The sequence below is a fragment of the Adiantum capillus-veneris genome, chromosome 14, assembly GCF_014529385.1.
Source record: "Adiantum capillus-veneris isolate H3 chromosome 14, ASM1452938v2, whole genome shotgun sequence".
NCBI classification, from domain to species: Eukaryota; Viridiplantae; Streptophyta; class Polypodiopsida; order Polypodiales; family Pteridaceae; genus Adiantum; species Adiantum capillus-veneris.
In genome coordinates, this window is record NC_140944.1 from 149,120,447 (window position 1) to 149,135,311 (window position 14,865).

At 41.8% G+C, this 14,865-nt stretch overlaps 1 protein-coding gene across 1 annotated transcript; it reads left to right on the top strand.

Annotated features, from left to right (window-relative positions):
* The first annotated feature begins 1,200 nt into the window (after nt 1–1,200).
* Nucleotides 1,201–2,339, top strand: LOC147443340 (uncharacterized). Its single transcript, XM_086529844.1, has one exon. The coding sequence runs from the start codon at nt 1,488–1,490 to the stop codon at nt 2,034–2,036; it is 549 nt and encodes a 182-aa protein (XP_086385970.1). The 5' UTR covers nt 1,201–1,487; the 3' UTR covers nt 2,037–2,339.
* The last annotated feature ends 12,526 nt before the right edge of the window (nt 2,340–14,865 follow it).

Sequence of the window (14,865 nt, forward strand, 5' to 3'; positions counted from 1 at the left end):
TTTTGGAAAAATAAAAATTGAATTGTAATGTTAGCAGGTTTTCTTTATTTGTTTTTTTCCTTTTTGGAAAGACAAACTAAATTAATAAAAGGAAAGAAATACAAAAAGGCCCTTCGGATGGAAAGGGGAATCCAGATTAACTGAACTCATGCATTGAGTTAGTTAAAATTAAGAAACAATCTAGTGTGATCATAATGGGCAAGAGTAACTTTTCTCCATCGCTGCCATCTGAGAAGTTTCTGAAAGGTTGAAACCTCGACATCTACAGCTTCTTTTACCTGACTGAGAATCTATAGTAACTTTGAAACTAAAGGCGAAGGGGATATCCGAGTAGGAGAAGGAATGGCCAAAGTTAGCATTGTTCCTTTCTTTCCAGATGTGGTGTAGAAAGACCCCTTTGATACAGGTCCAAAGTGGAACATCACTGAAAGTACATTCCGCACGCAAAATGGATCTCCAATTGAGTTTGGCCCTATCAGCCCTAAAAACACTTTGTAGCTGAAAAGCAAAGTGGGTGCTGATTGAATTTACAGTGAATGAACAGGTGATTCAAAGATTCTTCAACTTCCTTGCATCTGGGACAAATGCCATCAGCAATTCCTAGTTTTTTTGCTTTAGAACCTGTCTAGAGGCCTTGATGAAGTATCAACCACATCAAAACCTGTGCTTTATGTAGGTTTTCTTTATTAGGTTTTTTTTTCTTTCATTCACTTATAGTTGTAGGAGTGGCCTTTCATTGTATTTTAGCCATAGGAAGCTCATACTTCCTTACTTTTCGAAGGATATAAGTACTCTCAACGCACAACAAGTGTCAGGTCCTTATACAGTTTGCATGGACACATTATTGCTCACCTAACACTTTGTCGAATGTATGCTCCCACAAAAACACCCAATGAGTATAAATCCTTTCCATTTGAGTGTGTTGAGAGGGGATGAACTGAAGCACTTTGAGTGTGTGAAGAGCAATTTGTGCACCCCGTGGGAACCCAGTTCAAAAGAGCATGTACGTGGCTGGCCGGACCTTTTGAGTGTCCACGTGTGGGAGCCACAAAGAATAAAGCACTTTTGCCACGTGGAAAGCTAAGTCTGGAACTGGCTACTTTATCCTTGAATTTTCTTTCTTGACTTTCTTGCTACAAACAATTGTTTGCCAAGTAGGCCGATCCTTTTTGCATTTCTTTATACTTTTTCAAACCACCAAAGGGACAGGAAGGGTTGGTGGCGGAAGCTTCTTGCTAAAGCCTTCACTTGCTTGCGCTCGAAGCACTGGACTCGAGAGTGATCTGCTCTCTCTCTCTCTCTCTCTCTCACACACACACACACACACACGCGCGCGCACGCGCACACACCAGTTCCATGTGAATCGACGGGGTCTCTAGGTACACATACGTCTCTCTTTCGACTCTCGAGCCAAGCCAGTTGTGCGTCCTCTCTCTCTCTCTCTCTCTCTCTCTCTCTCACACACACACACACACACACACACACACATGAAGACATTGCAGATTGCGGAAGGTCCTGAAGATGGAGATCTGAGCCAGCAGAGAGTAAGCACTTGGGCAGTCATGGTTAGCTTACCCAGGCTTAATCTCCCAAGGTCCAGCTATGGCGGAATTGGAACATTTCACCAAGAAGAAGCAGCAGAAGCAGAAGAGAGGGAGCCCTCCGCATGCTCCTTCTCACAGAGCTCATTGAGTGAAGATGAAGTGTCATATTCAACCCTAGCCAATATTAGGGCTGAGGTAATGATTGTCAATGCCAATTTGTCAGAAGTAGGGGCTTCCATTAATGCACCAGGAGCATCAATGACTGACTGCAGCTTGAGTGACTCGGCATCATCATCATCATGTGAGACCCCAAAGGGTCCAACCTTTGAAATTCCAGAGCCCCTCACCCCCCCTTCCCCTCCTAGGAAGAGGAGAGCCCTATCAGGCAATCGAGCGACTAGTCGCCGCCGCGGAACAACCTCGACCTTCTTCCGCCCTGCTGATGATGATTTTGAGCTCCTATTGTGCCCCTTGGCTTCTCATGTTATGTGAAGAGAGTGCTTTATATGTATGGCTTAGATTAGATCAAAGTGCGCCTGTGTAACGAAGAACATCGCCGTCTGAGTAGCTTAACTTCCCCTTATCCTCTTCAGGAATTCCCTATACGGGGTCGATATAAACGGAGTTCTCTCCCCCTTTTACTGTGGATTAGACTGAATTAGTTGCTGGTTATCTTTGTTATTTTACTGGACGATGCCAGCATGAGAAATTGTGCTTGCACATATATATGTACTTCATCCTATTCTTTACTTTCATTTTGAACAACATGCAAAGCTGTGATGGCTTTCAGCCTCTTATGGTGACAAGCTTTTGGTAGATTGTGATATAACAGAGTATCTACAAAGTTTTGTGAACTATTCTTGAAACTCTTCAACAATCTGTGACTTCTTTGTCTTAATCATTTTGTGTCTCAGAATTACCCTGAAAATCTAATGATTTTACAAGGACAAAATTCACAGTAGAAAAGATTTTTTTTCAATATGTATTGAGCAACTCAAGGATGTGGATAATGAGAGGTCCTAAGTAAGCCATAGTACCATTTGAAGGTGCTTGGTATCATTATTGTAATGTTGTGAGCATATAAGAGAGTGGACACATCACCTTACTACAAAAACCTTGATCACATTTTTCTTGGAAGCCGGGAAGAGAGCCTACAATGCATTTGAGAACATTTGTAGTGAGAGATTAAATGTTGGGCTCTCAAAAAGTACACCTTGGTGATACCAAGGCTCCTTCATGGGGTGGTAGCATCTTTAAATCTACTTGGAAAGGGTTTCCAAATGTCCAAAAGCATTTGCTTACGAACTTTCTCCAAGTCAACACACAAGCATCATGCAACGGACATTGGATGTGTTCATGTGTAATCAGAGGGTACACAACTAATCTAAGTGCCTGGACATGCACGTCCTGGGTATAGGCTCACAAGAGTGCCAAAACACTTCTTAGGCTACCCTAAACCCTGGAAGTAGGAGTGAGCTTGTCCACATGCACATAGGGTTAGATGTGCATGTGACATGCGAGAGGATTCAAGGGTTGACTTCTATCTACAAAATGCAGATTTGACACGCAAAAACGCAGCAAATAGCGCTGATGTACCACGGCTTGGGAGAAATCCGGAGCCCCTAATTACAAACCATCTTCTTCTCTGAATGAAGGAACCGCATGTGCAAGACGAACCCTTTGAGTGCGATCCACACTATCGCCTCCATCTGGCTCAGCTCTTAATCCCTACTATGCGGGACAGGGCATTGGGACACCGGTGGGGAGCCTCATAGACTATGCACTTTATGTCCCAAAACACTAAGCTTTTGATCAATGTTTCTTTTGGTTGCATAGGTCATATTTGACCTTCAAGAACGATAATGAAATCTCTCTCTCTCTCTCTCTCTCTCTCTCTCTCTCACACACACACACACACACACACACACACACACTCACACACACAAAATGTAGATTTGAGACGCAAAAGCGCAGCAAAGAGCGTAGCAAATAGCACAGATGTATCATGGCTTGAGAGAAATCCGGAGCCCCTAATTACAAACCATCTTCTTCTCTGAATGAAGGAACATGCTCAAGACGAACCCCTTGAGTGCGATCCACACTATCGCCTCCATCTGGCTCAGCTCTCAATTCATACTATGAGAGACACGCCATTGGGACACCGGTGGGGAGTCTCATAGACTATGCACTTTTATGTCCCAAAACACTAAAATTTTGATCATGTTTCTTTTGGTTGCATAGGTCATATTTGACCTTCAAGAACGATAATGAAATCTCTCTCTCTCTCTCTCTCTCTCTCTCTCACACACACACACACACACACACACACACAAAATGTAGATTTGAGACGCAAAAATGTAGCAAATAGCGCCGATGTACATGGCTTGGGAGAAATCCGGAGCCCCTAATTACAAACCATCTTCATCTCTGAATGAGGGAACCGCATGCTCAAGACGAACCCCTTGAGTGTGATCCACACTATTGCCTCCATCTCACTCAGCTCTCAATCCCTACTATGCAAGTCAGGGCATTGGGACATCAGTGGGGAGTCTCATAGACTATGCACTTTATGTCCCAAAACACTCAGCTTTTGGTCAATGTTTCTTTTGGTTGCATAGGTCATATGTAACCTAATTCAAGAACGATAATGAAATCTCTCTCTCTCTCTCTCTCTCTCTCTCACACACACACACACACACACACACACAAAATGCACATTTGAGACGCAAAAACGCAGCAAATAGCGCCGATGTATCACAGCTTGGGAGAAATCCGGAGCCCCTAATTGCAAACCATCTTCTTCTCTGAATGAAGAACCCGCATGCTCAAGACGAACCCTTTGAGTGCGATCCACACTATCGCCTCCATCTGGCTCAGCTCTCAATCCCTACTATGCGAGACAGGGCATTGGGACACCGCTGGGGAGTCTCATAGACTATGCACTTTATGTCCCAAAACACTCAGCTTTTGATCAATGTTTCTTTTGATTGCATAGGTCATATTTGATCTTCAAGAATGATAATGAAATCTCTCTCTCTCTCTCTCTCTCTCTCTCTCTCACACACACACACACACACACACACACACACACACACACACACACACACACACAAATTGCAAGAAAATAATTTCGCTTCATATCTCAATAGCCTACTAGTGGTCAGGGACTCTCACTATAGAGAGGGACAAGATTATGGCTACTTGGATGTCGTTCCCCTAAAAATGACCTGGCAATGGCCTTTTGGTTGCCTAGATTGCTTCTGGGCACGCTAACCTTATGTTCACTAATGTAGAAAAACAAATAAGGATCTTCACATAATTTTTTGGTGTCATCATAATTCACTAATTGCAATTGTTAATGAAAATTGTATATAAACCTATGAAGGTAGCATTGGTATCAAAGCACAACTTCTCCTTTCTTGTTGAAGAAGGGATGATTTAGGCTATGGTCACGCGAGGCTTAGTTATTTGTAAGCCTCCACAGGCCTGACGATGGCAGGTACTACAACTGCTGCGTTGACGGGGAAGCGCAAGTAGTGAGAGAGAGGTTGAGGCGCAGCGAGGAGAGAGAAACAAAGGGCACACCGGCCAGCTACCGGCATAGTTTTTCAACTATGCTGAAAATGGAATAGTAAGCTTACTAAACCGGTGGCCTACTGCAAAAAGCTGCGCAGCGTCAAATTCTGCCGGCCTAGGTTACGGAAAACTAAGCCTCGCGTGACCATAGCCTTAATGATACACTATGGGACATTTAAATATATTCATTGAGCAATAAATGAGATAGAGAGTATTATTTTGCAAGAAAGGACATAATTTTTGGCAAGCATTCTTCGACGAGCACTTTTTTGAAATTCGACGAACAGATTAAAAAAGATTCTCTCTCTCTCTCTGTCTCTCTCTCTCTCTCTCTCTCTCTCTCAGGTGTGTGTGTGCTTTGCCGGTGGTTGTATGTGTGTTTAAAAAAAGGGGAAAATGGTTCAATCTTTCTACCACCCAAGCTTGTAGATGGGTTATGCCATTTCCATCTTGAATAACCTGTCTTGAGTTCAACTCTCCTCGTTGAATATATCTCCAAGGTCTCTTGGGATAGTTTCCTACAACGTTTGATCAATCTGCTTCTTCTTCTTTATCATCATCTTCTTCTCTCTCTCTCTCTTTCTCTCTCTCTCTCTCTCTCTCTCTCTCTCTCTCTCTCTCACACACACACACACACACACACACACACACACACACACACACACACACACACACACACACACAGTATTACTTAAGAGCCCCTAGCATATTTGACACATAATTCCTAAGCTTTGCTATATTGGGTCTACACCATGGGAATTGGCCCGTCTGAAACACAGGTAATACGTTTTTTTTGGAGGGTGGTTTACTACCTTATGGTAAAACCGGCCGTGAAGGCGCTAGGGTAATTTCTTCCTACTACAGCATAGACGGCCTCGCTGTCTCAGAAGGGGGTCTCTCGTCTTATGGCGCTCTGCTCATTACAAGGGATTGGCGGCCCGCCTCCCTCCTCTATATAAAGAGGTGAGGACGCATCTCAGCCCCTCACTTAGCTTTGTTTGTTGTTATGCTTGCATAAAGTAGGATTGTGTGTCTTTTTACACCAAAGTATGGAGCTCGCAACACAAGTTACTTAGGTTTGCGACTCTGCTCATTTCTTTGCTGACCTACCTTTTTAAATGGCATTATCACTATATTATTGTTCATCTAGCAAGTTTTTGATGGTGTGGCTCTTTATGAGGATTTCACTCAGTATAACAGAACCTGGTTGTCGTTCATTTGGTTGGTGAGTATATATGGTGATAGTGTTTTGGGACGGCTTTGACCCCTACACTGGGGTTGGGGTTGCTGGTAATACTGCGTCGTTACTGTTCTTAAACACTTTATGATGGTTCCAGGGTATGGTATATCAACACGTTATACATTAACATGATTACATAGTGCACCCCCTGAGAAAAAACTGAGCATAGAAGTTCTCTCCTTGACTTATTGAGCAAATAACTTACTCTACTAAAACACACCAATATCTACCAACCATGAAATTCATGGAGAAATGGTTGAGAAATTACTGGATCCGTGAAGTCATCTATCACAGCATATGTACATGACACCATCCAGAGAGAAATGGTGCGAAGATGACAAAAATTTCACAAGCAGGCCTCCTCGGTGATGGGTGCTAAGTAGTCTACTCGGCATGCCATGACTACCGCATCATCCGATAGTAAAAACTCTGCATCTAAGGTGAATACACCTGTCAATAAGCTCGGTAGAGAATATATTTCATAAGGATATGCCACCAATGCCGGAATCAAGTTTGCAATGTGTGGGAAGGTCTTTCCACACAAGTCGTACCCCTCCAAGTCGCTGATCATGCTCCATTTTTTCGGAGTATGAGAGAGACCCAATCAAACGTTGGATCACTCGAAGGCTCCTGCATTACAAAATACCATGCAAAAGAAGATTGATTAAGTTCTTATCAAGTTCAAAATTGAAATTAGATGCCAAAGTGTCATAAACTCACTTAGAAGAGTTTTTTGGATCCATGAGAGCCTTCTATAGATGGTATAGATCAGCAAGTACTACGAGATGTATTGGGACTACTCCAACACTTTTAATTTCTACCATTTCCGCGTCAGAGTGAGTTGAAACTGTGTGAAACGCAAAATTTAATCAAATGTTAAGTACCACCATTTTGTTTTTTTAAAAAAACATTGATTTGTGGTTGTGTTTCTTACCTAGTGGAAAGGAGGCAAGTGGTTTGAGTGGCCGAATCGAAACTAGGTGGCTACCCTCGCTTTGCCCAATAGAAATGGATATGGTTCGCTCGGGACCCCGGGATCTCGAAGCCTAGGAAGGACTAGATCTCCGTGACTCCAAGTGACGTTCGGAGTCACCCTGCTTATATTCTGACCCGCCACCTTGGTGCTCGCTCCTTTCACTCTAAAACTCCTCGAAGAACTTCAAAAAATTACGAATGACTGGTCATTCTCTCTTCTTGACTTGTTTAGGTATGTCCACTGCAGTTTTGGGCTTTGACATTCCTTGGTCTTGATAGGGAAAATGGCGTCGGTGGGAGACTGATTGATGGTGACACTTCCTCTTTTGCCCTTTTCCTTAACCTTCTTGTGCAATGTTGCAAGTCCAAAAAAAAACTGAGGACACTATAGAAAACCAAACACATTAGTTGAACAAGAAAAAAATTACTTATCGTTGTATGCTTCAGCTTCGTCTTCGAGAAACTCGCCATCCACATAGTCCAAAAACCGTGGGAAGTCTCTCTACGTTTCCTTACCGTGGAGCTTCTATATTCAATCGTCGAGATAGAGACCGCTCTCCTCTCTCTCAGAATCCACCCATGCGTCTCTGGGATGCTCGGGGTATGGACTGCAAAGACCTATCTTAAGGGTGCCCAACCACCATCTACAAATAACAAGAGGAATAATAACTCCATGATTCAAAACACACAATTTTAATATTACATCCTAATAAAATTGTATAGTTCAATACCTGTATACCAAGGATCAGACAATACATGTGAAATGCAGCTTCTCCGGTGTGCTGTGTGTGGCACGTATGGCTTGCTTCCATTTACCATTTTTTAACAATTCACCATTTGATAGTTTTAATAAATTAAGGAGAACAAACGGTGCTTTCAAAAGCAGATAGTACTTACTCTGCATGACTAATGTGTGCCCGTGCATTTTTGGAGACTCTGAAGGGGTCATTTTGCAACCCTTCTCTCCCCAACCCACAAATAAGATGCATTTTCAAAAAAAATATGTGTCATTCTCAGGATTAGCTATGACGGCTATCGCTAGTTCCTTGCACACAAAAAAGTTCTTGGTCTCTTTCATAGGCAAATCATAGCTTGCTTTGTAATCATCTTCATGCATGTGGTACTTTCCACTCTGCTTGACTGGCAAATTTTGTGTTTCTGGCCGATACATTGCATCGAATGCTTTCTGCAATACCAATCACCAAAACAAAGTAATTTCCAAGAAAAACCCCATGTACTTATGTATTGGAATATGAGTATGACATGGATATTTGCGGAATTTAAATAACCATAGTGAAAATTTCCTTTAAGAGGGTTCTTTAAGGAGCATAAGAAGAGTATTTGATTAAAAGTAGAAAAATTAACATTACACCTAATTAGCTTGGCATGAACAATATTTGTAAAAGAGACAGAGAAAAGATTAGATAAATTGACAGCAGTTGAGGACCGGATTTACTTGGAGCCGATCCCCCCTCCAAAAGGCTTTTGTATTATAGATTCTCCCATGTAGAGAGACTTGGTACAATACAAGATTTGTGTTCCTTGAGACCTCATTGGTGCAATGAGGATGGAGAGCTTCATGCACCAAGATTATGCCCTTAACTATCTTACCAAAGCATTAACATGACCTCGGTCTTAGTCCGAAGACCTCAAACACCTTCGAAGGTGGAGAGAGCTAGCTAGGAATGAGGATGGGGAAGAGGAAGAAGAAGTAACATACGAGAAATAAATAGACTCCTCACTTGATATTACTCTTGTTGCTTAGCATAGCATAATAGCATAGTAGATGGCAAGCATGGCCCTTGGTTGGCTTTGCATTCCGTAGCCAAGAGTTGTTGGTGTAGGCTCTCAAATTCTCAAGCTTGGAAAAGGAGATGGTGTTCTTGCACAACACACTATGAGAATGAGTGTGTGTGTGTGTGTGTGTGTGTGTGTGTGTGTGTGTGTGAGAGAGAGAGAGAGAGAGAGAGAGAGAGAGAGAGTGAATGAGAGAGGGTATATGGGCAAGCACACCCCCTCCTTTCTTGGGTCGACCCTCCTCTAGCTCTTCCTTGATGGTGACTGGACCTCATCAAGCCTGGCCAATCACATGCTTTGTGCATATCAAGCAATGAGGGTAGCATTAGGATAAGTTTCCTTCATACCCCTTTGAGAGAGAGGGCTTGAAACAATTAGTTAAAGAAACTAAAATCTCATTTGACCCCTTTAGAGGTCAACCGATAGTATTTAGGCACTACATGAGGGCAACATGTGTAGGTGCTTGACATGTGTCCTTGTTTCCTCTTAGGTCTTGGGCTTGCCTTGAGTGAGTGTGTGTGTTCTCTCTCATGCCCCTAGCTTTAGGGCTTGTCCCCCTTCCTGTAGGGATTATGTTGACTTTGGAACACCTCACCCCTTGAGAACCTTAGTCATGAAGCCCCTCAAGCACCTTAATCATCAAGCATGACAAGCACCTCAAGTACATTAGTTAGAAAGCACGACAAGCACCTCAAGCACCTTAGCCAACAAGCATGACAAGCACCTCAAGCTTGGGCCGGGTTCCCACCTCAAGCCCTAGCTTGCCTAAGGTCCTAGGTCTAAGGACTTTTAACACTAACCTTTGGAGGTCTTTAATGAAGATAACCCTAAGGTCTTTCAAGCTCCATTAGCTAGCATTTCTCTTTGACACACCATCTCTCATTTGGACCCATTGACTTTGGTCCCCTGTTGAGAAAGATCCATAAGCACGTGTCTATATTCTAACTCTTGTTCCCATTGATTGTCCCACATTAAATGATCAGTTTAGGATGAGAAAATCATTTGGGTTAGTTACATATTAGATTTTATGACATTGCTTCTCTCTTGAAATCATAGTCGTTCTCGACTATGAGGTAGAGGAGATAAAGCCTTAGTCACTAGTCTATGTTTCTTAGCGGGTAGAGGATCCCTTTTTACCCTACGACATCTTTCCAGAATGGATGACTAATCCATCTGGTACTTGGGAGACTTAGCTGTCGTAAGCATGTCTGCTCTTGAGTCCATTTCATTCTCCCAAAGAAGAGTGATAAATTTTACTTGGTGTTTGAGAGACTTCGTCATCACAAACATGATTCTAAGCATGCATACTACTTAAATTTTGTGCACAATTTAAAAAAATACCTAGTCTTATAAGACAAAAAAATTGATCATTTAAAAGAAACATTTACATTTTCTTACTCTAGTGTAGCATCGTAAGCATTGACAAGGTTCATACTATCCTTAAGCTGTGTTCCTTGCATCCATCTAGCATCTTTAAAAGGATAATTTTTTAAATTTAATAAGATATCGTCGATTAATCTTACCATGCCATAGTACCTTGTCCTCATGTTGAAGGATAGCTTTGGGTTGTAGCACCTCTTCTTGATCTTCGATCTCTAGGGGGTCGTCAATAATTGGGTTTGATGGTGGCTCTCCTTTGTAAGGCTTAAGTAGGCTCACATGGAAATCATTGTGAATGAGCCAATGGTTGGGCAACTTGAGTTGATAGGCCATCTCATTGACTGGTTTTAGAATTTGAAAAGGACCATAGTATCTTTTTTCTAATTAAGCATAATACTTTTTACCCGTAGGATTTTTACCCGTAGTTTACCTCAATCGAGCCTTGGGAAATTTGAGTAGGACCCAATCCTTTTCTTTGAAAGATAAGGCCCTTCTCTACTTGTCAGTGAGATAGCCTTTTCCCTTTGTTGCGAGATGGATATAGCCTCCTTAATCTTATGGAAAGATTCTTGTAGGTCTTGGCTATACTCATCTGCAAAACAGCGAAGATCTTCCCATGTTCCTTAAGTAGCAATGGACTTTTCGGTCTTCCTTCAATGATTTCGAAAGGTGCCTTCCCCATAGTAGTATGGAGAGTGTTATTGTACGCATGCTCTACAATTGCTAGACACTTTTCCCATTGCGAGCGTTGATCTACTTCTGTAACATAAGTCTTTACTAGATTGAGAATCGTAAGGTTAGCTATCTAACTTTGGCCATCCGTTTGTGGGTGATAGGCCGAAGAAAAATTCAACCTTGCACCTAGATTTTCAAAGAGACCTTTGCAAAAATTACTGGTCATTTTAGGATCTCTATCTGACACGATGGATGTTGTTAATCCATGGTGTTTGAAAATCTGAGGTATGAAGAGGGTTGCCATTTGGTGTGCCTTAATATTTTTTTGATAGGAATAAAGTGTGCTTGCTTGCTAAACCTATTGACTATTGTCCATATTCCCATGGATAGACTTGGGTAATCCAAAGATAAAATCCATGGATATACTCTCCCATGGTGAATTAGGGATTGGTAATGGTTGGAGTAATCCCGGTTGCTTCCCTCTATCATACTTGGTCTTTTGACATAGCACACATTTTAAAACATACTCTTGAATGTCAACTTTCATGGTGGGCCAATAAAAATATGTCTCTACTCCTCAAAAATTAGCAAAAAGTAGGTTGAATCCCTCTATGCCCCGCATAGGGAGGAGCATGGGATTCATACATCACTTTCTCCCACGAAGAGAGTGAGTAACACATAGTTTGTTTCCGTGGAGAAGGTAACCATCCTGCTAGGTGAATGGTTCCTCTTTCTTCCCTAACACAAGGGCTGACATTATGTCTTTAAAATCAGGGTCAATAGCATACTCATCTATCGTGGAAGATAGATCATTGTGAGTTGCTATAGACACCAAATTTACCCTAAGTTGTCGTGATAGTGCATCAGCCACTTGATTATGCTTACCTGCAATATGAACAATATGAAAATTGAGTTGCAAAAGAAAAATTGGCTACCTCATTTGTTTGTCGGAAAGCTTGGTTTGCGTCATGAAGTACTTAAGACTTTGGTGATCCGTTTGGAAGATGAATGGAGTCCTCAATAGATACTGCTTCCATGTATCGAGGACATGTAGGACAACTAGTAGCTTCTTTTTGTAGATGCCCAATACTTGCTCGTCAGAATTGAGTCTTCGACTCTCATATGCTATGGCATGCCCTTCTTAAAGCAAAACTGCTCCAAGCCTCAAGGCAATCTCCACAAGCATCGCATTGGACCTCAAATGGTTTTGAGAGATCTGGTAGTGTAAGTACAGGTTGAGAGGTAAGATTTTCTTTAAGCTTCTCAAAAGCACTTTGCTCTTCAGCAATCCATATGTACTTAACATTTTTCTTGGTCAAATTATGTAGTGGTCCTGCTATTTGGGAGAATTTAGCTATGAAGCCTCTATAGTATGCAAACATGCCTCAACTTTATTCTCTCGCTTTCTCTCTCTCTCTCTCTCTCTCTCTCTCTCTCTCTCTCTCTCTCTCTTTGATTTTTCCCCTTCGCAAACACACCTTGATCCTACATCTTCGCCACCATCGCTTTTGCTCATTTTTTCTCTCTCTTGATCCTCTATTGGCCTCGGTTTCTCTCTCTCTCTCTCTCTCTCTCTCTCTCTCTCTCTCTCTCTCTCTCTCTCTCTCTCATTTTTCCCCTTGGCAAACACACCTCGATCCTACATCGTGGTGACCATTGCTTTTGCTCATTTCTTCTCTCTCTTGATCCTCTATCAGCCTCGGTTTCTCTCTCTCTCTTTCTCTCTCTCTCTCTCTCTCTCTCTCTGATTTTTTCAAGCAGGCTAGATTTAATATTCATTAATTTCTTACTAATGTGACACCTCAACAACCTCATACCCTATCTCACAATCTCTCTCTCTCTCTCTCTCTCTCTCTCTCACACACACACACACACACACACACACACACACACACACACACACACACACACACACACACACACACACACACACACACACAAGGAGAAGTATACACCTAAATCAATTTACATCAAGATTAATGCTAACAAAAAGAGAGGCAACCAAGATAATCAAAAAAATCTTTGCCAAAGTTCCAATTCCAACCCAATCAATATCAACTTTGCCAACTACAATACATGGTGGAAAATGTGGCACAAAATTGTACAATTATGGAGCCTTTACTCTAAGTTTGGATATGTTCGTTCACGGCTAAGAGCATTATAGACATCTACTTTGCTTAGCATGGGTTGATGTATGAACATGTTTTCATTTTGGCTCAATCCAAGAACAATCACGAAAATGAAGTACAAGTGCTTGTAAGCCAACTAAGAATTATTCTTGGCCTCCATGTCGATGAAATCAGGGCATGTGCAGCAAGGCCCATCCTTGATGTGCACCTCATACACCCCCACATGTTTGCCTACTGCGTGATGCTTAACCTTGAAGAATTCATGTGCTTTGCTACAATGCATTTCTCTTCAATCACCTTAACCTTTAAACAAAGAACGAGACTAATTTTCTCAGCTGCCTCTTCTAAGAGGGAATTCCAAAATTTGACTCTTATGCTATTTCTTAGTATTGAACCAGTGCTTACCTGCTTTTGTTGAAGCGGAAGAGGAATCACCTCCACCCCTAGGAGGAGTTTGCATTGTTGTTGCACTCTCTTGATCTTTTCCAATTGTCTCCCCTTGAAATCCTTCTTCAAGCAGTACCTCAACTTCTTCATCAGCGAGATTTGTTCCTAGATTAACTAGCCAAATTGTTGCAGGAGGAGCTAGCTTTGGTTCTATATTATGATCCACCACATAGCAATGAATAACATGTTTGGGACAGAACCAAAACCACTCTCGGAGTAGCCCATTTGGATGTTTTCTATACCCCTCAAAGGATGGTGTAGGAGCCCCTTTACTACATGCCACTATATTTTTTCCACATCTTTTTCCACCACTGGGGTTCCATTGCATATTACATGACTATTGAGAGGGGTTCTTCTAATTGTCCACATAGCTTCATTGATCTTTTGTTCCAAAACACAAAACTTTGTCTTCTCTTTGGATTCTCACTCCCATCTGCTACCCCTATATCTTTTGTGAAAATAATCTTTCTTGGCCTTTCATGTGTTATGCAATCACGTGTTTTTGCATCAGCACTTCTCTCCACTGTTGTCATGATGCTCCCACCGGGTGTTTTTATGAAATGGGGTTTAGATTTTATGGGTCCCTTCAAGAAAATTACTCCAAGGAAGAATAGGTATATATTGATGGCCACTTGTTATGTGACCAAATGGGTAGAAAGTAAGGCTCTTCCCGACAACACAACAAAATCCACTGCTATGTTTCTATTTGAAAATATTGTTTGTCGACTAGTGTCTTTCGACCGTTAAATTAGCGACCCCAGACTTGTTTAGTTTTTTACCTTTACAACTATTTATGCGTTGGGTTATATTACAATTTAATGTTTATTACTGGCAAATGGTTTAAAATTCTGTTACCAATCAATTTGTCTGCCTATAACTGCATATGCTTTTTAATTGTATATGAGAATGCAATTACTGTTCCAATGTTGTTTGATTTTGCAGTGAGACTGAACAAGGCTAAGGACATCCATCTCAAATGCTCTTCCACCTCAATGAATGAGCTTCAACTCAATAGATTCCAAGGATAGAATCTACATCAGAAAGGGGGACATGTTAACCCTGACACACATTCCTGTCACCTACGATAGATGTCGTATTATTT

Coding starts and splice junctions, on each gene's coding strand:
- LOC147443340 (XM_086529844.1), top strand. CDS start 1,488: ATGAAGACATTGCAGATTGCGGAAGGTCCTGAAGATGGAGATCTGAGC.